Here is a 22239-nt window from a genome sequence, read left to right on the forward strand (position 1 = left end):
CTTGGTCAGGTGCCTTGTACTTCTTCACGATATGTGAAGGTGCAGAATCCACAGATGCTGGGGTGAGAAAAGTGCAGCGCTGGTAATAATAGACCAGGAACCAGAGGCAGCAGTGGTCTGGATGCAGCTCTATGATGGAGAGTTTCAAATATTACTCAAGTAGACATGACAGGTGCAGGCATATCGATATTCAGTTTTGTTGCCCCTCGGATTAGGACATCATTAAAGGTGATGAGGTCATCCACAGGCGAGATCCTTGCTGAAGGTGAATCCAACAAAGTTGGTGAGTAATCTCTCACCAAGGAGCGAGAAGTTATGGTGGACCATGAGGGAGACCTGTCTATGTCTCTGTGAGATTGAGATCGAGGCGTTCGTCGAGATCTGGGTGATTTCCTTCGTGAGGTCTCTTAGACCGTGATCTCCGTCCCCATGAGGTCCTGTCTCGTGATCTGTTACTCTGTGGGGATTTAGATCTTAGTGAAGATTGTGGTAGTGCCTAAGGAAGTGATGATGGAACCTTAGGTGAAAAAGTACAAGGGGTACTTTTTGGAGGGGGTGTACATGGAGATACCCTGGATGGACAGCAAGTGTGGGAAAAGTCCAAGCCTGAATTTTGCTGTAGCACACACCATTTTTTGACACTCTCCAGCCAATATGGAGAGAAATTGATGATGTTAGATTTCTCTGCCATAGACTCTCCCTGTTCATCCAATGAAAGGATTCGGACTTCTGAGGAAGGAGGCAGACATCTCGACGTCTACAAATCTCTCTGGTACAGTTGTAGCAGAATGTCTTCAATAATGTCATAAGCAACCCTCCCTCTCCTCCCCGTACTAATTTTTAGTACAGCAGCTGTTTTAATGTTCATATCGCTGTAAAAAATGACCTGACATCTGCGGAACATGATGGGATGCAGGAGGTCCTCTGGTGTCTTCAAGGCATGGTGCCAGTTTTTATCTATTGTGTTTGCAATGCAGCCTATTGGCAACATTGCTTTGCATTCCATTGCTGGTTCCTTTGAAACAAAAGCAGTGTTTTACATATCATTTTCTGCCCTGCAGAAATGTTGAGTGGTTATGGGCTGTTAAATGAAAGTTTTTCCAACGTAACTTGTACAGTTAGCTTTTTTTTCTTCGATAGGCTGCACACACACATATATATATATATATTTATATACAAACATTGTTGTGTATATATTGTTTTAACCGCTTTGCTGCGGCCTGAATTCCCCCGCGGTGCTGAAGAAATCCATGCATGCGTGGTTAGGACGGTCCCCGGCCGTCCTCCACACACGCCCACCGTGACGTTGTACGGCCAGGGGCCGTCCTCTGCATGGAAGCGGTTAAATCTAAACTATACATATACACACACACATATATATATATATATATATATATATATACACACACACATACATATACATACACACACATATACATACCTACATATATATATATATATATATGCACGAGGACGGGACTATTCAGTGCTTCTGACTATTGAGGAGTACCCCCTGGAAGAGAATCCAGATATACGATTCGGAAGTTATCACGAGGAAGGCTACCATCCAGAAAAGGTCTCGAAGCGGGCAAGTATGTAAAGGTTCAAATAGGGGGAACCATGAATCTGCTAAGCTTAATGTTAAGGTTCCACACTGGTGCTAGTGGAACCTTGTGGGAATTCTATAAACGCCTTCACTATAGCGATGCGGAAAAGGGATGAATGCTCCCCTGTTGTACATGAATGTCGCCATAGCTGCTAAATGACACCATACTGAAAAGCGAGCTAGGCCAGACTTCTGGAGGGGTCTTGGACAGCAGGCCTTATAGGTCTAGCTCCTTGGCAATGCAATAGAACACAAATGGTTTCCACTTTGCAACACTGTGAGAAAGTGGCATCTTTCTTGCATGGTATGCCCCCACATTTTGCTTAATTGCTGAATGTACTTTGGCCGACTGTGCCCTGGCCACATGTCATCCCCTGGTAAATGGTACCCTAGGTACCCAGGGCCTTGTGACCAGGGAAGTCCTCTAAGGGCTGCAGCACTTATTGTGCCACCCTTAGAAGCCCTGTACCCTAACACAAACACAATGCCCTGGGCATTGTTGAATTAAATCCCACACTGGCATCAGTGCGGGTTTAATGTGCTGAGAAGTTTGATACCAAACTTCTCAGTCTTCAGTGTTGCCATCATGGTGCTGTGGAGTTCGTGCCAATGCCAGACTGACTGAGCATTGCAGGGAAACAGAGTGACCCCTGCTTCAGAAGGGAACACATGGTGACCAGGACTACTTGGCCTTGATTAAGTTGTAGAAGGGCTTTGAGGGAACAGCCAGCAGCACTAGGTAATCGATGTGACGGCTTGGCTAAGATGGAGTCCACACACTATACAGTGTTGGGGTCCAATTGAGCTACCCAACCGACAAAGCATCGGTAGTAAAAATGACTTCCGGAACTGGGTCTAGGGAAGGCGTGCCCTGCAACAGATTGTTGTTCTGCTAATGCAGTGTGTTTTCTGGTAGGCCTTCCCCTGTGACTGAATGAAAAACTGCTGTGAGAAAGGGATGGATCTGGGGGACTTTAGGTTGGGACCGGAGTACATTTATTGGAAACCTGAGACTGAAGAGAAGTGAAATGGTGGCCTGAGTGTGCTGCAGGTACTGTTGGCTGCATGAACGCTTGATCAGCCAATCATTGTATGCCTCCGAATCTTAAGTGGGCGGCCACCACTGCCAGGCACTTGAGTTGGTGGTGACAACAAAGGGGAGTACCTTGAATTGATGATGCTATCCACTTACCAAAAACTGAAGGCAGCAATAGTGGGTGCAGAGGATGTGGAAGTAGGCGCCTTTGAGGTCACCCTTCTGGAGTACAGGTATAACATTCTGCAGCGTCACCATGTGAAAGTGTTCAGAAAGTACATATTGGTCCAAATGAGCACTCCTTCGGAGGGAAGTAAAGTGAGTAAACACCTTTACCCTGTTAGCAGTCGGGCACTGGCTCAACAGCTGCACCCTTCTGAAGAAGTGCTTGGACCTCTTGTCCTGGGTGTTCGAGGAGAGGGTGGTGGTCTGAAAAGGGGCTTAAATGTTTTGTGGTGTTGAGAAGATCTAGACAATAACCATGCTGCACTATGCTTATGACACATTTGCCTGCTGTGATTTCCTACCAGTGGGGAAGGAAATCCTAGAGCCTCACCCCTGACAAGTGTGTGGTCAGAGGGAGAGTCACTGTTTGACTGTGTACACCCCTCTGGAATATCCCTTTGGAGACTGTTGGAGTAAGTCCTGCTGCTGTCTCGGATATGAAGAAAGGGTGTCTAGGAAGGAGGCTTGACTGCTTGTCCTTTACTATTGCCTCCGAAAAGAGCCCATTGGAGGCACCCATAGCTGTGTCAGTGTCTTTCAGTTTCTCAAGCATTGGTCAACAGAGGACCGAAGAGGCATTCACCATCAAAGGGCAGGTTAAGCAAATCCCGCTGAACCTCTGAATTAAAACCAGAAAAAGGAAGGGATGGTCTGTTATTAGGACGCTGGTCGGATTCCATGAGCCACAGTGTAAGCGGAATACAGGACACAGAGTTGTGTTGAAAATGGTTTTCCCCTCTGCCACCAACTCTTCTCAAGCATCTCTTTGAAGAATACATGCAGAGAGGTGGAAGTCCTGTATTTCATCCCAGTGCGCCTTATCATACCAGGAGAGCACACTGAAAGTTGGCAATCCTCTAGTGAGTAGATGCCTGCATGGTTGGCCTCTCTTCTGCTGTATCTATCCTTTTGCTCTCCTTATATGGAGGACCACCTATATGCCCGTATCAAGCATGCCTTTACAATGAGAATTTCGTGGTTAAGCCATGCATGGTAAGGCCATACATGTTGTAAATATTTTCGTACAAAATGCATGTGTGGTAATGACACATGCATTGTATGGACGGCGTTGTACAGGCATGTGTGTTAATTGCAAGCGTGATTCCATCATACAACCGTTTTCAAATCTCGTCAGCTTGCTGGCTCAAGACAGCCTTTTAAACAGAAGTCCCAAAACTGTTTCCAATAATCTGTTGGGTGAATACACTCAATTTCTGAAGCTCTGATCAATAATTGACAATTTAGACCATGTTAATGACAAACAGAGGGGAACACTAGGTTAGATTTACAATACTAAATTAAAAGTGCAAGGTTATACCGTGCGCTACTATAATCATGGTGTGACAGTTAAAACTGCCACTGGTACTACCACTCATACCAACAGTGTGATAACTATTGTAATCGTAGCCTTCCTGAGAGTTATGTTGTGGTAAGAATAGCTAACATTACATTAGCCAGAGAAAAAATACAGCACACCTACTACCCCATGGGGTGCCATTAAAAAATGGAATGCACCAAGAGGCATCACTATAAAATTAAAATCACTGTTTTAGCAGCCAAAGTGATTTCAGATTTCCAGGAGTTACCTAAAGAGGTATATTATTCACGCCATTAGCATTCTTTGGAAAATTAAAAAAATACGGTTTATTTTCCTCTGCATATAGTAAAAGAGGTTACTGAGCATTATAAGCAATGCTGCTCTGACATTTCTTGGAGTAGGAAACTTGCATGGCAAATGGAGGTTCACATGCTCATTTGAGGTGCATTATTGCTGCACTTCTTTAAAACATCTCGAGCCTTGAACTGTGACACGTCAGCAGATTTTGTTTTTAACAATTGTCCCCTTTCTTGGGATGAATTTTCTATTAACTTGGGACATTGATATTGTAATTTTTCATTTGTTTTATCAGTAACTGCTGTGCAAAACATTGACCAGTCAGTGCCAGTGAAATTAATGGGAGAAATCTGAAATATGTTTCACTTGGCTAAAGCCAACAGATGGATGTTCATATATGAATTATTGAACCTGCTAATACAAATATGTGCCCTTAGTGCTCCCATTCCGCCATTGTGGACACAAATTAGTTGTTTAAGGACTGAGCTCTGGGAAACCATATCGCTGTTAAAAGATTGAGGAACGTAGGACCCTTCATTTGTGTTGTCCTTGGAGATGTGAATTCATTTATGACCCGAAGCTGGTGGTTAAAGTGAGGCTCCCTCCTTGCATCAGTAGTGCTATTTGTTTATTGAGCTTCTCAGACTCCATATTGAGTGTAATCTCCAACTCCCCACTAATATGAATTCCTTTCTAATTTGTTAGGAGATTTTTAAGCAAAAGTTAACCAAGGTATCATGAGGTGATGTTGAGCTGAGAGAAAAGCCAAGTCCTGCTTTTGACCAAGAAGCCTGAATGGGCATGGTTTTGAACTAAGACGTGGCAACTGTATGCTTCAACTTTCATAGCTCATCAGTTGACCAAGCATGCAAGTGTAATTGGCTTACTCCTGAGAAGCTTCGAGGACAGGTAGATACTAACACTGTAGAATACTTAAGTGTCCATCTCTTGACTATAGACAAATATAGAAAACGACTAAGGAATGGGGGCAACACACTAAGAAAATGCAAGAGTGAGGGAAAGTGTGAAGACTGCAAAACTCCAAGAAAAGGCTTCCATCCGTTCAATGTTGCTTTAGAACAGCTGTTGTCCGCTCTGGCTGATCCAAAGAGTTAAAGGGTGTGACAGACTGACTCTTTACACAGGATAAATTATGGCTTTAGCACAAGGAAAACATTCTAAACCAATGGGTGCATTTGGGGTGCTAAGAAGCAAAACATGCTTTTAGTCACACCCAGATAAAACAGTGCCTTTGAAGCTTTAGTAAATGCTACTTTCTGATTAGATGGGATTACTTGTGCCATGCCGCTGGCTACAGACTTCCCAAAGCCTAATCAGGCTAGTTGCAGTCACTTGTCCCAAAAAGGCAGCCGTGAAAGGGAAATGTTAGCTCATGTGGACCCACTGTTCCAAACCGGTTATGAGTTACCTCAGAACATTAAAGGTTGACCATGTAATAAACGGTGATCTGTGGCTTGAATAACTACAAAGCCAAGGATGAAAGAATTTTGCCTTCACTATGGACAAGCTGAGGACACAAGAGCTTTGGAACAAGGCCTCCCTTTGGGGGCCAGAGCCAGTGCACACTGGGGGCATGCTCTCCTGTGACCAGCCTTAGGCCGAGGGAGCTTCACTGGGAATCACACCCATGGTTCATTCTAAAATGCTCTCTTGTGCAAAGCACTGACCTTCAAGTCTTGTTCAGCCTTCATCGAAGGGTGGGCAGAGCTGGCTCTGACTCCCGAGGGTGGCCCTGGAGGTCCCCTTGCCACATGATGCAGGCGAGGGTGGTTCATTAAGCCTGGGGTCATCGAAGGGGACATCTGGCTTGGGAGCGGCATCGGAGGCCTCTGAACAGGAGCCGGATAGGTGTTCGCATGCGGACCTCTCACCATCGGAGGGACCAGACTGGGCTGGGGGAGCATCTGAGAGAGAAGAAATGTGAATGTGACTATTACAAACCAGCCCACTGCTACATGGTGGTGCATGCCATTAGAAAGCCGATTAGAATATTCAATACAACTATCTGCTGGCACATTAAACAGGCAGAGGTCTGTATTGCACCACAACACCAAGCTAAAAAGGGGAAAGACTAATGTTTATAGCATCCAGGTTCAGAACCAAGAACAGGCCACACTCAGAACAAAAGAAGCACCCCAAATGCACATGCCAGTATTTCAATGCAAACTCCTACACAAACACCATGCAATTCAGAATGTTAGGAGTACAATACACAGCTCAGAATAGCCATCTAGTTCTAGTGTAGGAAGGTCCTGCACACACACGATGTACAGTCAGCAAGAGCTTGCTCGGAATGGGGTCTCTTTCACTTACCTGTGGAGTGAACTGAGCAGGAAAAGGTTGGCCCATTCTCACCCCACCAGACGCAGATGTAAACTGGTGCTTCTGATAAACCATGCTGTTCATTTTACTAGACTGGCTGTTGGGACTGGTAGAACTTGCCCTAGGAAGAAAAGGTTCCCTATCCGTTAACGCTGGATCTTTATTTTAAACATTTTTATGAAGGTTACAAAGGAAAAAAAGAAAACATTGTGAGAGAACAGTTAGCCCCACTATCTTAGTTCTTCATAATTACCATTGTGATTAAATTCACACAAAAAAAAAATCTTTCTTCCAGCGTGAATGAGCTTGGTCACTTTTCACAAACATCTATTTTTAGAAAAAAAATTAAAATGCTCATCCCTGGTATTAGTTCCAATATCCTGTCATTTTAAAAACATTTAAATGTTAAATGTGAGGTGGAATAGCAGGCCAGTGTAAGACCATTTTTCCTTTACAATAAATACATAAATTAGAGAAAAAAAAAACAAAGAACAACAGTCGGCATCTTCATGCAGAACAAAGCTACATTGTCACTTTGAGGCGGGGAACATCTAAAGTCAATGCACTTCAGTGACACTAAACCTCAGTTCATTTTGAAAGCCCTACCATAGAAAAGATCTTAGTCACTATTCTCCTAATCAATTACCTGAATTTATGGAGGAACCCCGCTGGGTTGTTTATGAATTTAAAATAAATACCAACGATGAAGAAATTGATAAGTATTTTCCTTTCATAATGGAATACTCATTAATATTCATGTACGCACTAGGTTAGAATAGCAGGCTCTCCCGCTTTCCCAAAATAGAGGTTAGCGAGGAAATAAGCAACGTAGAAAATAAACAATCATAAATGTAGAACAGAGTAGCAAGAATACCCCTAAACTGCGAACATTAATACAATGATCTATTTTACCTGGTTTATTCATAATAGAAATTTGCAATTTTAATCTCTCTAGGAAAAAACATTCTTTGATGTAACCTAGCCCACTAAAGGGTCATTTTTTGAGTCTCCATCCAAACAATGTTTGGAAAATGTATGGATTGATTTCCAGGTGGCTGCCTTACAGATATCTGTTAACAGGACATTTCCTAATAAGGTAATAGATGCTGCATTACTTAAAGTAGCTCTAGGCTATCCTAGAAGAATTTTGTTCGCTATCTGAAAGCATGATGCATGACGCTGTGCATCTGGCTATTGTTTGTTTTGAGGGAGACATACCTAGCAGTAAGAAGTTCATAATCAATAACTTTTTTTTAACAAATATCTTTAGTTCTGTCCAAAGAAAAGTTAAGAACTATTTTAAAATCAGCGTGAGGCCCAAATGAAACTGGTCCAGAGAAGGGAATATTTATGATCTTTAACGGAGCATCTGGCTTAAAAGAGTTGTGATGCCATTGCAAAACTGTTACAACAAGATCTTGCTGTACTGATTATCTGATTGGAAATAGTTTGATCTTCTAGGAATATTTGCACAAGATCTTGCTTCCTGTCTTTAGGGAGATCATCGGCAAACAAAGACAGATTCCCACAATGTTCTCTCTTATCTCCCATGTTTAATTGATTTGTACCTCCTATTAAGCAAACTGGAAGGAGAGAATGTCCACTACTTGCGAGAACCTTAAAGGTGACGCAGCCAGAGAAGTTCCAGTGTATGTACAATAGAAGGCCAAAGAATGGTTGAAAAAGGTGAATATGAAGGAGATCTTTTATATATGTCCTGGATGAAGTGGTTTAAGGTGATCTGGTTGGAACCGGACACATGGATGTGGCTCCTGGAACCATCAATGGGGTTGGTTGTGCTGGCGTTGTTGGTATACACAGGTCAGTTGGTGAGATTGAAGGAAGTTCTTAAGGTGCATAATTTTCTTCTAATGCTTCATCTGCTGGTAGAATCAAGTCTTTGTCCATGTAGTGAACCTAAATCTTTCTGGTAAATAGGGGCAACAGAATGCCTTGATGGAGACCTTGATGTTGAAAGCATCAAGATATATGTCTTAGACGCCGACCACTGGTTTCTCCTTGGTATTGAGCATCCTGCGATCAATTGTTTACCAATCCGCATCTGCTGAGTGGGCACTATTTTTGAGATTGGAGGGAGAGAAGTTGATCTTGTCTGTTCCAGTGGGGGAAGCGGTACCAGAGGTGTTGTGGTCAATGTCGCTGGTGCTGTCGTCATGCTCCTTGATGGAAAGCAGGTCTGTATCAACTCATATCTCAATGTCGACCTGTGTCCCTGGAATAATGGTAGTAACCAGAAGGCTGACTGTGATTATGTTTTTCCATAGTCTCTCTCTAGATTTCCCTCTGCAGGAGTTTTTGTCACAGGATAGTCTAGTTTCAGATGAGGGTGACTCTTCTCTGTCCTTTTTCTTCTGCTTTTTCTTTTCTTCCTCCTGACAAAGGTTATCTAGTTTTCTCCTGAAACAAAAACCCTCTTTGTCCTTAAGGGCTTTTTTTTGGGTCATTATCTGACAAAATTTAGGCTTTTTTACCGAGTGTGTCAATGGAAGGAACACCATACTTACAAAGTGAGAGTCTGGAGATACCTTTTTTGCCATTTTACAAAACGAGAGAAAGCACTTCAGTGAAAAACAATCCCACTTTCAAGGAAAAAAGGCTGAAATACATTAATAGTCTATAAAGATGACTAGTGAAGTAGAAAAACCCGTGTTTTATGAGAAAAACTGAAGAAATATTGGGGAAATGAACCCAGAGTGCTGAGATTCCACCAGAACAAGTATGTTTTAAGAACTGAGGCTGCGAGGCAAATTGACAGTATAGCACATGCTGGAAAGAGAAGCTGCTGACTTCTTAAAGCCACAGCTTATTTTTCTCTGCGGCGTCTGAATCTTGACCTGACTCACTTCAACCTCTAAATCTGGGTAATAATATACAGCAGATAATATACAAGAACAATAGTTACTTACCTGTAATCTGTAGTTCTCCAGTATTGGTGTCTTTCATAGATTCACATGCCTGAATCATTCCCCATCGTCGGAGTGGGAGTCCCTCGGTACATACAAAAGCAATAATTATGCATATAATAACCAAAAAACCTTGGTAACACAAAACCAGGAAGTAAAGTAGCCTAAGCTACAAGAAAAAACCTTCCACACTTATGACTATCCAAGTCATTATGTACAGTCCAAACTGCAGCCAATCAGGCGACAGCACCCACCAGAATGTTCTCCTCAGAGGCTCAGGCTCTCAGATTTTCTCGCACAGGAGTGAAACCAAAGTATAACAGCCTAAATAGACTCTGAGGGGAGGTGGGCGGGTTGCATGTGAATCTATTAAAGACCCAATACTGGAGAACCACAGATTACAGGTAAGTAACTATTGTTCTTCTCCAGTATTTAGGGTGTCTTTCATAGATTCACATGCCTGAATCAGAGTAGATAGCAGTACATATCATAATGCTCATAAGACGCTACTTTTGTGCCATAGTAAATACACATCACCAAAATGTATAATCATATATAAAAACATCTGCGCTGAACATATGCAGAACAATTTCAAGATATAGAAAAACAGTATGGAATAAGCGTCTTATAGAAAAGAGCATAGTGGAGGAGGGAGAACAGAGGCTCACCTTATGTGAAAAGATTGCGGAGAACAGCTTGTCCCACTGACGCATTTGCATCGCTTGAGGCTTCCAAATAGTAGTGCTTGGTAAAAGTGTGTCTGTTGGACCAGGTTGCCGCTCTACAGATCTGATGAAGAGGCACACCGGCAAAAAGAGCAGTAGATGAAGAAATTGCTCTTGTAGAGTGCGCTCTTGGGGTAGCCTGTAACGGTCTTCCCGCTTGTTCATGGCATCAACAAATTGCAGCAGAAATCCAACGAGCGATGGTTGGTTTGGAGACAGGATATCCTTGGCGCAATCTACCATATGCTACAAACAGTTGGTCTGATTAACGTATCGTTGCTGTCCGTTGTAAGTAGAACTTCAGACATCTTCTGATGTCAAGGGAATGCAAGGCCCTTTCCGCAGCTGTGAGCGGATTTGGGAAAACGGTCTTCAAAATTATAGGTTCATTACGATGAAAGTCTGCAGGAACTTTTGGCATGAAGCTGGGATTAGTGCGTAGCACTACAGATTTCGATGTAAATTGCAGGAAAGGTGGATTAATAGTGAACGCTTGGAGGTCACTGACTCTTCTTGTTGATATCAGAGCCAATAGCAAAGACAATTTCCAAGAAAGGAACTTTAAGTCCACTTTATGAATAGGTTCGAAGGGGTGCCGCATAAGTTGCGTAAGCACTACATTAAGGTGCCAGGATGGAGGTGGATGTCGAATAGGGGAAACATCCGAAACAACCGCTTGAAGAATTGCTGAATGACTATTTGAATACAGAGAATTAGAATCATCCTGCCGAAACCTTGAAATTGCCGCCAAGAGAACTTTCAAAGTAGAATGGGAGAGGCCCGATCTCGCCAAATGAAGAAAGAACGGTAAAAGTTGTTCTGGTTTTGCATGAATAGGGTGGATATTTACAGATTGACACCATATGCAAAACCTCTTCCTTTTTAGTTTGCAAGTTTTAATAGTAGCAGGTGCTCGAGCATTAGCTAAAACTTCCTAACAGTCCGCAGGAATATTTAGATGTGCAAATTCAAGGTGTTGAGGAGCCAGATGTGACTTTGAAATTTATTGAGAGACCCAGAGATTGGAATAGTAATAGAAACTTCTGAACATGTGCGTTTGCGTTTTGAAAAGAATTCGCCTTGATAAGGCAGTCGTCCAAGTAAGGGAAAATTTGAATGCCCTCTAGATGAAGGTGTGCGGTCACTGGTGCTAGGACCTTTGTAAATGCACGGGGTGCTGAACGAAGTCCGAACGGAAAGACTCTGAATTGAAAGTCTCTGCCAGACACTCTGAACCGTAGACATTTTCTGTGTCTGTGTAGGATTGGTACGTGAAAATAAGCGTCTTGGAGGTCGAGGGTGGCCATGTGATCCACCGCCGAAAGCAATTGGAGGATTTCTTGATGTGTTAACATTCGGAAGGATAACTTTTTCAGGTATTTGTTGAGGGCGCGAAGGTTGAGAATGGGGCGCCATTCCCCCGACTTTTTTAGAATCAGGAAAAATCTCGAATAAAATCCTGTTCCTCTTTGTAAAGGAGGGACCTTTTCGATTGCACCTTTCCGAATCATCAGATTTATTTGGGAAAAAAGCTCCTTGAGATGAGCAGGAGGTGGTCCTTTGGGAGGAGAGTTTGGGGGAATCTTTATGAACTCCAGAGCATGGCCTCTGGCCACTATATCCAAAACCCACTTGTCTGTTGTAATTGTGGACCGGTTCGAGTAGAAGTGGGATATTCTTCCTCCAATTTTTGACTGGGGTAACGGCAGAGATGATGGCAGTTGGCGGATCTCATTTTTTATTTGAATCCCGTCCATGATAGGATGGCTTCTTTCTTGATTGCGAGTAGGAGTTACCTCGCTGACTGTATGATTGCTGTCTGTAGGTCTGAAACCTCTGATTACTGTGAGAGATTTGATAAGATCGTTGCGGATTGTAACCTCCCCTATTGGAGAAGGATCCACGTCCCTTGGCATCACGAAAGGACGACTTACGAAATTGCAGGCTACCAAGAGACCTCGCTGTCTGTGTCTTTTTTAATAGCCTGAAGGGCCTCATCAACATGTTGGCCGAATAGTGACTCCCCGTCGAACGGCATGGCAATAATCTTGGTTTGGATCTCTTGGCGAAAAGATGTTGATTTCAGCCAACCTTGTCTCCTCAGTACTGCTGCACCCGCTAACTGCCTAAATCCTGTGGATGCAACATCCACGGCTGCGCCACTGATTTCCGCAGAGGTACACTCTCCTTCCTGTAAAATCTTCAAGGCCTCGGAAGGTTCTGGCAGCATGTTAATGTAGGGGGAGATGTCGGACCACATTTGCCTATCGTATCTCCCTAATATGGCTAGGGAATTTGCAGCACCAACAGTCATCGCAGCCATAGTGGAAACCTTTTATCCAATTGAACCCAACCGTCTGCCATCCCTGTCCGGCGGAGCTGTTATAGGCGAAGAGGGGTTCCTGGCCCGTATCTGCGCCGCTTGTGCGATGACAGAATCAGCTTTCGGCTGGCCTATGAGGCATGCAGGTGAATCGCTTTATATTTCTTGTCTAACCGAGGCAAGACTGCAGGAAGAGAATTTGGTGCTGCCATGATCTTCAACCCTTCCTTCCAAATGAAATCTATGATAGGAATTGTCCTGACCTGCTTCCGTGGTTGGTCTTTAAAATCATAAAGAAAGCAATCAATCTTTCTTTGTCTCCATAGGTATGAGAAACCTCTTCATTGCCCTCTCCATAAGGAGATGAAAGCCTCCGATATCCACAGGAGGAGAGTCCACGGGAGATGGAGCGGACTGTGATGGGGTTTGAATTTGGTATTCGTCCCACGAAAGAACAGACTGATCATCCACCTCTCCCTCTTCCCTGTAATCATCTGTTGTATTGGCATCATGGGAATGTTGAGATGGCACTGGAGAAGGTGGTCTAGGAGATCGTAAAGGAGTTACAGGAACCCTTGGCATGGGCGTGGATGGAAGAGACTCCGTCGATTCAGATGGAGGAAAACAACGGTAATCGTCCTGCAACATATATTGCAAATTATTAATCAAGTCCACAGTCATTTGTGTTGTGGGAACTGTGACAGGAGCTGGAGCTTGAGGCTCCGGACAAGGTTCTTCCTCCTGGTCGTCGTCTTGGTATTTTATAAACAATTCCGACGGACTATTAGCCGTGCGGAATCTATCATCCTCTCCAGATTCCTCCTCTTCTTCCTCCTCAGAATCTAATAATTGCTCAGGCAACTTCAATGGGGAAAGGGCTTCCAATGAGGAGCCACGACGTTGTAGTAAAGAAGCCGCCGTTGTAGGCAGTACGATGTTACAGACCAAACTTGTAAATCCGTGCAGGAAGACAAAAGAGGTGTCGACGAGTGGAGCTGGCGTCAGAAAAGTGAGTGTCGACGAGGCAGCTGTTTTTGTCGACGAGGCAGTCTTCGTCGACGAGAGGTTCGCAGTCGACGAGGCAATCTTAGTCGACGAGGAGGTCGTCGACAACGATGCAACCTTCGACGACCAGTCACTCTTCATCGACAACGAGGTAGGCTTCGACAACGAGGTAGGCTTCGACAACGAGGTAGGCTTCGACAACGAGGTAGGCTTCGACGCAGCAGTCGACGAGATCTTCTTAACCCTTACCGTCGACGGAGCACTGACGAGAGATGAAATCTCCTTCGTCGACGAGATGGGTCGAACAGCAACGGAGACCAGCTTCGACAGAGAAGAAGCCGATGCCATGATCATCTTGGGTCTCGGCGACGAGAAGGTAACCGTCGGCGTAGAGGTAGCGTCGACGATGATAATCGTCGACGAAGGAGCCGTCGACGGAGCTTTCTGCTGAGGTAAATCTTTGTCAGGAATTCTTTTTGATGCCAGAGACTTTCCAGACTTTCTCGGGGGCGTAGCAGGCTTAGATTTTGAAGGTGGAGAAGCCTTTTTTGAAGAGGAAGTAGAAGGCAAGCTAGAGCCCTTTGAAGGCTGGACTTTTCTCAACACCTTAGCCCCAGGAGATAAGTCTTCCTCAGCCATCCTCTTTCTAGAGGACATAGATGAACCAGAGGCTACACTCAGATAAAGGGTTATCCTTGATCTTCTGTAGCCACAGAAGTAGGTATCCTTCTCTATCTCTGAGGGTCTTCTGAGGAAAGATCCTGCAGATCTTACAATCCCTCACCTCATGATCCGGATAGAGGCAGTAAATGCACTTCTTGTGGGGGTCTTCTGAAGATAGCCGGCGCTTCCCACAAGAAACCGGAAAAAAATGAAGTACTGAGCAGAGCTCAGAGAGACTCCCTTCACACGACATGCGGTAGAAAATCTGAGAGCCTGAGCCTCTGAGGAGAACATTCTGGTGGGTGCTGTCGCCTTATTGGCTGCAGTTTGGACTGTACATAATGACTTGGATAGTTATGAGCGTGGAAGGTTTTTTCTTGTAGCTTAGGCTACTTTATTTCCTGGTTTTGTGTTACCAAGGTTTTTTGGTTATTATATGCATAATTATAGCTTTTTTATGTACCGTGGGACTCCCACTCCTACGATGGGGAATGATTCAGGCATGTGAATCTATGAAAGACACCCTAAATACCGGAGAACATTGCCTTCAGTTAGGTGATGCAATGTTGGTTTTTACTTCATTAAAGAAGAAAAATGCAGTAAAAGCTATCCTGTCTTGCGGATTATGGAGGCATAACCAGTTGATGGACAAGGAGTTGTTTACATTCACCTATAGATCGAACGTAACATTTTAAAGATGAAAATATTCGTGAGTTTGATTAAATGGGATGGAATATTCTACGTTTGTGGCCATCTGTGAGGATCCTACAACGCAGAACCTGCTTTTCCTTCTGTCAAACTGGTACCATGCTTACAAGGGAGAGGTGTTTTGGCCACCTGAGAGCATTTGCAATATAAAAAAAAAATATAGGGATAGTTTAGGAGTAGTCATGCCTGTGTAAATAGCACCATTGTTACCAACAAGTTGCTGGCATTTCCTGTTTTTAGAGTATCTCATCTTTATGTTAAACTACACTATTTCTCTCAGACAACAGTGGTAAATGCAATAGCATCTAAAAGTAATCAGACTGCCTCAAGGCAGTAAGAAAAGGCTTCATTAACTTGGTTGAGAATTTTTTTTTTTAAAGAAATGGTATGGTCAATTCTAGGTCTCTTTCTTGGTTGAGTCATCTAGCCCACACCAGTGGAGAACCTCTTCCAGTGGACCACTCAATCCTTCAGATGAGATCTGGTCTGATTGGCAAACTTATTTTAATTCTTCTGAGGGTTTTTAATTTTGGGTGTTTATGTAGCATGGACATAGCCTTGAGATGCATCAGAATGCTTACACAACAGAACAGATTCAAGTGGATTTGAACAAGAGATGGCGGCACTTGGTCATTTACTAAGTGTGTAAAATGGAAAAGGGAAGAAGTTGGGAAAAGGTACAGGAAGGTGCACGTTTTCATAGAAGACACACAAAGACATCCACTTTATGCCCATGAGATATTTGGGACCTGCTCTGAAACTATCAGAGGGAGATTTCCCCTTGCTTGTAATTTAATACTTGTCCACAGTCTGATCTTTGTGAACATAGTGGCCTCTCATAGCCATTTGATAATGTCACATTCTATTAAACTTGTTCAATGAAGCTGAATCCCAGGGAGGACGCGGTATTGATTGTTTTCTGTATTTAATCTCCTATTGTATCTATTGTTTTTATTCTGCCTAAGTTGCAGTACAGAAAAAACTGTTACATTAACAGTACACATTGTATTTGTTAATTTACTGTAATCGGGACGGCAATTTACATATACAAGATGATTCTGTTTTCTTACAAAGTATACAAATCTACAATCAATTAAGCATGTACAGCAACTTTCTGGTTATTTGGAAGTGAATAGCATATGATGAAAACTGCAAAGGTTTATAGAAACTTTAGATGCCCAAAAGACATTAATCAGACAGGGTTTGCAAGTGAACTGAGAAAAGGAGAGATTTGAAATTAGGCTTCAAATATTTCCATTCTCACTGGGGGTAGGTAGTGGAATTGAATTGAATTGCCAGTGACAAAGAGGGATTTAATGTAGGTATGGACAGAGAGGTATCCAATTAAGATTCAAGAGTGACGTTTAGGCTACAGGTATTAACATGACCCACTTTGTGAAAGGCAGCATTGAGAAACAGGAAGTTGTGTTAAGGACACCTGTTACAAAGGCCTTAATTGGATCAATAAAGGAAAGGATAAGAGTTTGCACAGTTATTTTTTAACACAGCAGGGTAAATGGGAACTTTATTACATAAAAGGAGGATTTATCCTCAAGCTGTTTATGCTTTTTTTAACGTCTTTCTCTATGAGAGAGACAAGGGGGGGGGGGGGGGGGGGCTATGTTAAAACCAAAAGGTTTTGTATTTGAAGAGCAAGATCCAGTGAAGGTAAAGCAAAATTCAATCTGATGATGTCGTTTTGTACCTTTGATTGGGACAATTTTTGTGGGGTTTTAATATGAAAACAATGGTGGACCTCCATGATGGTATCATAACAAGCTTTTAAGCATTGCATAAACACTACACACAACACGGAGGAAAAATTGCTTGAAGACTGTACTGATGGAGGGAGATATTGATTGGGAGGGGACGTTTATTGCGAAGCTCCATGCAAAGAGTGAAGTTCGAGGGGGCTACAATAGAGACCATAAAGCCCATGGAACACCATATAAAACTGGGAGCAGAGGCATTTGTAAAAGTCATGCTGCACATATTCTGGCAGGATTAAGGAAGACGACAGCAAGCAGTAGACGTTAAACTGTAGAAGGTTCAGAAACGACATAGGACCTAGCCAATCACAACGATCAAAATCAATGCCACGCTTTACTCCTTAAGCTTAATAATGATACCCGATCGAGACATCTAGCCACTGATTCCTTACCCTTTGAATTTCCCAGGTGTCAGACTGGATCTGAAAGATTTTTCTTCGAGCAATACCCTTGCCTGACCTTAGGTGGCTTCGGTTTGCTCCACATGACATCACTGGCGTCACCAATATAGGCACCACCTTAGTCAGTTCTTTGATTTCTGAGCCAGGTAGCTCAGATCGGTGAAGAGAGGTACCCTCTGTCAATTTGACAGTTTTTTAAAATTATGTTTTGTTTAATATTTTTGGTGTATAGGATGTCGAAGAAGACTTCTGGATTCAAGCCATGCGGCGCCTGTCACCACGCTATGTCGGTCACAGATCTACACCTGGTTTGTCTTTGGTGCTTGGAACGCGACCACGACTCTAACTTGTGCTTTGACTGCTGGGCCATGGCTCCGAACGTTATGAGTGAGCAGTCCCTAATGCTGCTTGCGGTCCGGCATTCGGAGCGATGTCGTTCACCCCAGAGTCCTTGGTTGAGAGGAAGGTCCAGGTATCGCTCTGGGAGACCTAAGCTTCGTCTTCCCACTCAAAGTCTTCGAGTCGGTCAGGTAAGAAGCATAAAAACACAAGACGTGGAAGCGTGCATAAACTTGCACAGTTGGTCGGTGGACGCGACGGAGGAGTGTAGGCATTCTAGGTCACGTTCAGCTGAACTTGCACCTGGTTTGTCTCTGCGCTTCCCTGCCTTCCCGGGAGCTGGAGCAACCTGTGCCCAGCTCATGTATTGTATGAAGCCATGTGCCTACTATTTGGGCAGCCTGACCCTCCTGACGTGCCTTCGGACCCTGGAAGCTCAGAGGGGGCTACATCTGGTTCTGTGATGGCGGCTCCAGCGCCGATACTCCCCTCTCCCCCGTGGATCCGGAACGATGCTGAAAGTGCCACTGCGTCCTTCCCCGGTGCTAGCCCCCATGTTGAGACTTCTGACATCGCCAGCCCCATTCTCATCTCAGATACTCGGATCGGCGCCTACCAATGCCAATTCTGGCACCACCAGCACCCTTGGATCCTAGGTCGTTTCCACAGCCTTATTCTCAAGGTCTAGGAATGGAGGAAGATTGGGAGGGGTCGCTGGACCCTTTACAAGACCAGCAAGAGTAAGAAATGGAATGGTATGAGGAACTGGGTGAGACCAGAGACTGGTTACCTTCAGATTCAGGGCTGCTTTTTCCCCCAACCGTGGCTATGAAGGAGGAAGCTTCAAATGCTATGGTGGTGCGAAGGGCAGCTGAGGTCCTGGACCTTCAGCTCCCTTTTGTGGTAGTCAAGACAAACTTCTTGAAGGAGGTCCTCCAGCCGGTTGTCTCTTCATCGGAAGACCTCCTGCCTTTGGATGAGGACTTAACTGATGTCGTACAGGGGACCCAGTCCAAACCCAGCACAGGGGCTTCTGTGAATAGGACAATTACCCACCGCCATCACCCTGCACCAGGCGACCCAAATTTCTTCACCAACCACCCTACCCCTGAAAACTTGGTGATCCAAGCCAACACATCACAGGGCGTGTTTCCTTACGCAGCCATGGGAATTCAAGAGGCTGGATAGTTGGGGTACAAACCCAATTTTTTCTTTCGCCAGCCTTGCATTGCACTCAGAGAACACTGCATGCCTTTTAAGCCGTTACTCCCACTCCTTTCGGGAAACGATTGCGCAAGTGCTGCCACTGATCCCAGAGGAAGTCCAGGCCATTCTCTGCCAAGCAGTATCAGACTGGAGAGATGCGGCAAAGTTTGCAATTCTTTGTAGTGTTGATACGACAACTTGCTAGGCAGAGTGATTTCATGGACTGTGGCTGTTTGCCGCGACACCTAGCTGAGAACTCCTGGCTTTTCTGGGGATGCCCAGTCTTCCCTCATGGACAGGCCCTTTGATGGCACCACACTCTTCGGAGAGAAGACAGACATGGCCCTGGAACACTTTAAGGACTCCTGGGCTACGGCCAAGTCCTTAGACCTCACAGTGGCCACATGTCCCCAGTCTGCCAGTTGCCCCTTTCATGGCTATGGAAGGGGTTTCATCCGTGTCAGCCATATCACTACCACAAGACTGCGCAAGTTCAGCAACCTCTGTGCAGCAGTGGGCACAGCTCGTTCTGACCCAGTGGGTCAGATGGCCATAGGTCGTGTCAGACCCCTACACTCCAGCAGCCTCAGCCTCCAAACCTTCCTAGTCTGGGATCAGCCATCCCCTCTACCACTGGCAAATCATCACGTCGAACATGTGGGTTCTTCAAATAGTCCGAAGGGGCTACTCCCTCCCTATTGAGATTACCCCTCCCTCCAACTTACGACCGGTTGATGGAGGATCACCTGGCATTGCTCCAAGAGGAAGTCATGACTCCTGGCCAAGGGAACAATAGAGAGGGTTCCGGCACCACAAGTAGGCTGTGGTGGTTATTCCCGCTACTTTCTGGTCCCGAAGAAGGAAAAGGAACTGCGCCCTAACCTAGATCTGCGAGCCCTCATCTACTTCTGCAAAAAGGAAAAGTTCAAATGCTCACTCTGGCTCAGGTTTTGTCTGCCCAAGACCCTGGAGACTGGACTTGCAGGATGCCTATTTTCACATTCCCGTCCAGCCAGCTCATCGGCGCTACCTGCGGTTTACAGTAGGACACCAGCACGTTCAGTTTACAGTGCTTCCCTGTGGCCTTAGCAGCGCCCCTCAGGTGCTCACCAAGGTGATGGCGGTGGTCGCAGCTCATCTGGGCGTCAGTCTTCTATCTCGAGGACTGGCTGCTGAAGAACAAGTTACTTACCTTCGGTAACGATGTATCTGTAAGAAACATTAGTTAGTTAGATTCCTCACCTTCGAATATCCCCAGGCGTCAGACTGGATCCGGAAGATTTTTCGTCAGTAATACCCTTGCGCGTCGCTAGGCGTCGTCTGCGGCTCCGCGTCGTGCGCCGGAATGACGTCGGAGTACTTAGACGCCGCCCTCGCGCGCTGACGTCAGTTCTTGTACATAGCTTTCCGCGCCAGGAACGCAGAGCCATGCAAGAGACCGACACTGGTGCCAAAAAAGTCTAGGGGCCTGAAAAGGACAACCTTAACCCTAGATGTCAGTTCGCAGAACGGGGAGGATGGGTGGGTCGGTGAGGAATCTAACTAACTAATGTTTCTTACAGATACATCGTTACCAAAGGTAAGTAACTTGTTCATCTGAAAGAAACACGTTAGTTAGATTCCTCACCTTAGAATAGATACCCAAGCAATACCAACCCCGGTGGTGGGTCTGCGAACCAAGATCACACCAGAAAGTCCTGGAGGACAGAACGGCCAAAGAAGCCATCCCTCCGGACTTGGCTGTCTAGGCAATAGTGCCTGGCAAACGTGTGCAGCGAAGCCCACGTCGCCGCCTGACAGATGTCCTGCAAAGGGACTCCCCGTCCCAAAGCAGTAGTAGCCGCTGTGGCCCGAGTAGAATGGGCTCGCAGCCCAACAGGAGGGTCCTTTTTCGCCAAGGAATAACAGATTTTTATACACAAAACGACCCACCGGGAGATGGTCCGTTTGTGCACAGCTTTTCCCTTCTTTGCACCCACGTAGCCAACGAAAAGCTGGTCGTCCACTCGGAACTGTTTCGTGCGGTCCAAATAAAAGGAGCGCGCACGTTTTGGGTCCAGACGGTGGAGCCGCTCTTCCTCTTTGGAAGGATGCGGAGGCGGAAAGAAGGTGGGCAAGGTGACATATTGCCCAAGATGAAAGGGGGTCACCACTTTCGGTAGAAAGGAAGGACGAGGCCGAAGGACAACCTTGTCCGGAAGAACAGATAGAAAAGGAGGCTTGGACGACAGAGCCTGGAGCTCACTCACCCGTCTAGCCGAGGTGATGGCTACCAGTAAAGCAGTCTTAAGAGTTAGAAGACGAAGAGGACAACTGTGAAGAGGCTCAAAGGGAGCGCACATCAGGAATGTCAAGACAAGATTCAAGTCCCACTGAGGCATTACGAAAGGGACAGGAGGGAACGTGTGAGTAATGCCTTTAAGAAAGCGTGACACTACAGGGGACTTGAAAAGAGAGGGCTGATCAGGAAGCCGTAAGAAGGCAGAGAGGGCAGCAAGATAACCTTTCAAGGTGCCCAGGGCAGAGCTCTGCCGGGCCAAAGAAAGAAGAGGAGAACCTCAGAAAGAGGGGCGGAAAGGGGATCCACAGCCTTTGCTGTGCACCATGCCACAAATTTGTTCCACCGGCAGGCGTATACCGTCTTTGTGGAGGGACGCCTGGCTGCCAGAATGACATCACAGACTTCAGGAGGCAAGTCAAATGGCATCAACTGCCGCCGCTCAATCTCCACGCATGGAGGTGGAGGCTGGACAGGTTCGGGTGGAGGACCGTCCCCTGCTGCTGCGACAGAAGATCCTCCCGAAGGGGCAGACGTATCGGAGGATCGGTCAACATACTGAGTAGCTCGGGATACCAGTACCTTCGTGCCCAATCCGGAGCCACCAAGATGACTTGGGCCCGGTCGCGCCTGATCCTCTTCGGCACTCTAGGCAGAAGTGGTATAGGCGGAAAGGCGTACAACAGACCGCAACTCCACTTGCGATGAAAAGCGTCGCCGAGCGAGTGCCGCCTTGGAAATTCCAACGCGCAGAACTGCTGACATTGCGCGTTCTCGTCGGTGGCGAATAGATCTAACCAAGGGTCTCCCCACTGCTGAAAGAGACCTTGCCCACCTCAGAGTTCAGACGCCATTCGTGATCCATCATGCACCGGCGGCTGAGTTCGTCTGCTCTGGCGTTCAGAGAGCCCGCCAGATGTTGAACCACCAGGGTGATGCCCTGGTGTTCCAGCCACATCCAGAGGCGCAGAGCCTCCTGACAAAGGGTCCACAACCCCACCCCGCCCTGTTTGTTGCAATACCACATGGCGGTGGTGTTGTCCGTGAACACCTGCACGACACTTCCCCGTACA

General features: G+C 45.6%; 1 protein-coding gene across 3 annotated transcripts in view; it reads right to left on the reverse strand.

Annotated features, from left to right (window-relative positions):
- Nucleotides 1-22239, reverse strand: part of PRRC2C (proline rich coiled-coil 2C) — a 1321979-nt gene that overhangs the window by 20196 nt on the left and 1279544 nt on the right. For 2 of the 3 annotated variants that reach the window (XM_085601696.1, XM_085601695.1), the window contains exons 33-34: nucleotides 6817-6946; nucleotides 6171-6407 (exon numbers count right to left, since the gene is read on the reverse strand). In XM_085601696.1, coding sequence (XP_085457822.1) covers nucleotides 6171-6407; nucleotides 6817-6946 — 367 coding nt within the window. The remainder of the gene's footprint in view (nucleotides 1-6170; nucleotides 6408-6816; nucleotides 6947-22239) is intronic. The other variant, XM_085601697.1, reaches the window with a different exon arrangement.

The sequence above is a fragment of the Triturus cristatus genome, chromosome 4_2, assembly GCF_964204655.1.
Source record: "Triturus cristatus chromosome 4_2, aTriCri1.1, whole genome shotgun sequence".
NCBI lineage: Eukaryota > Metazoa > Chordata > Amphibia > Caudata > Salamandridae > Triturus > Triturus cristatus.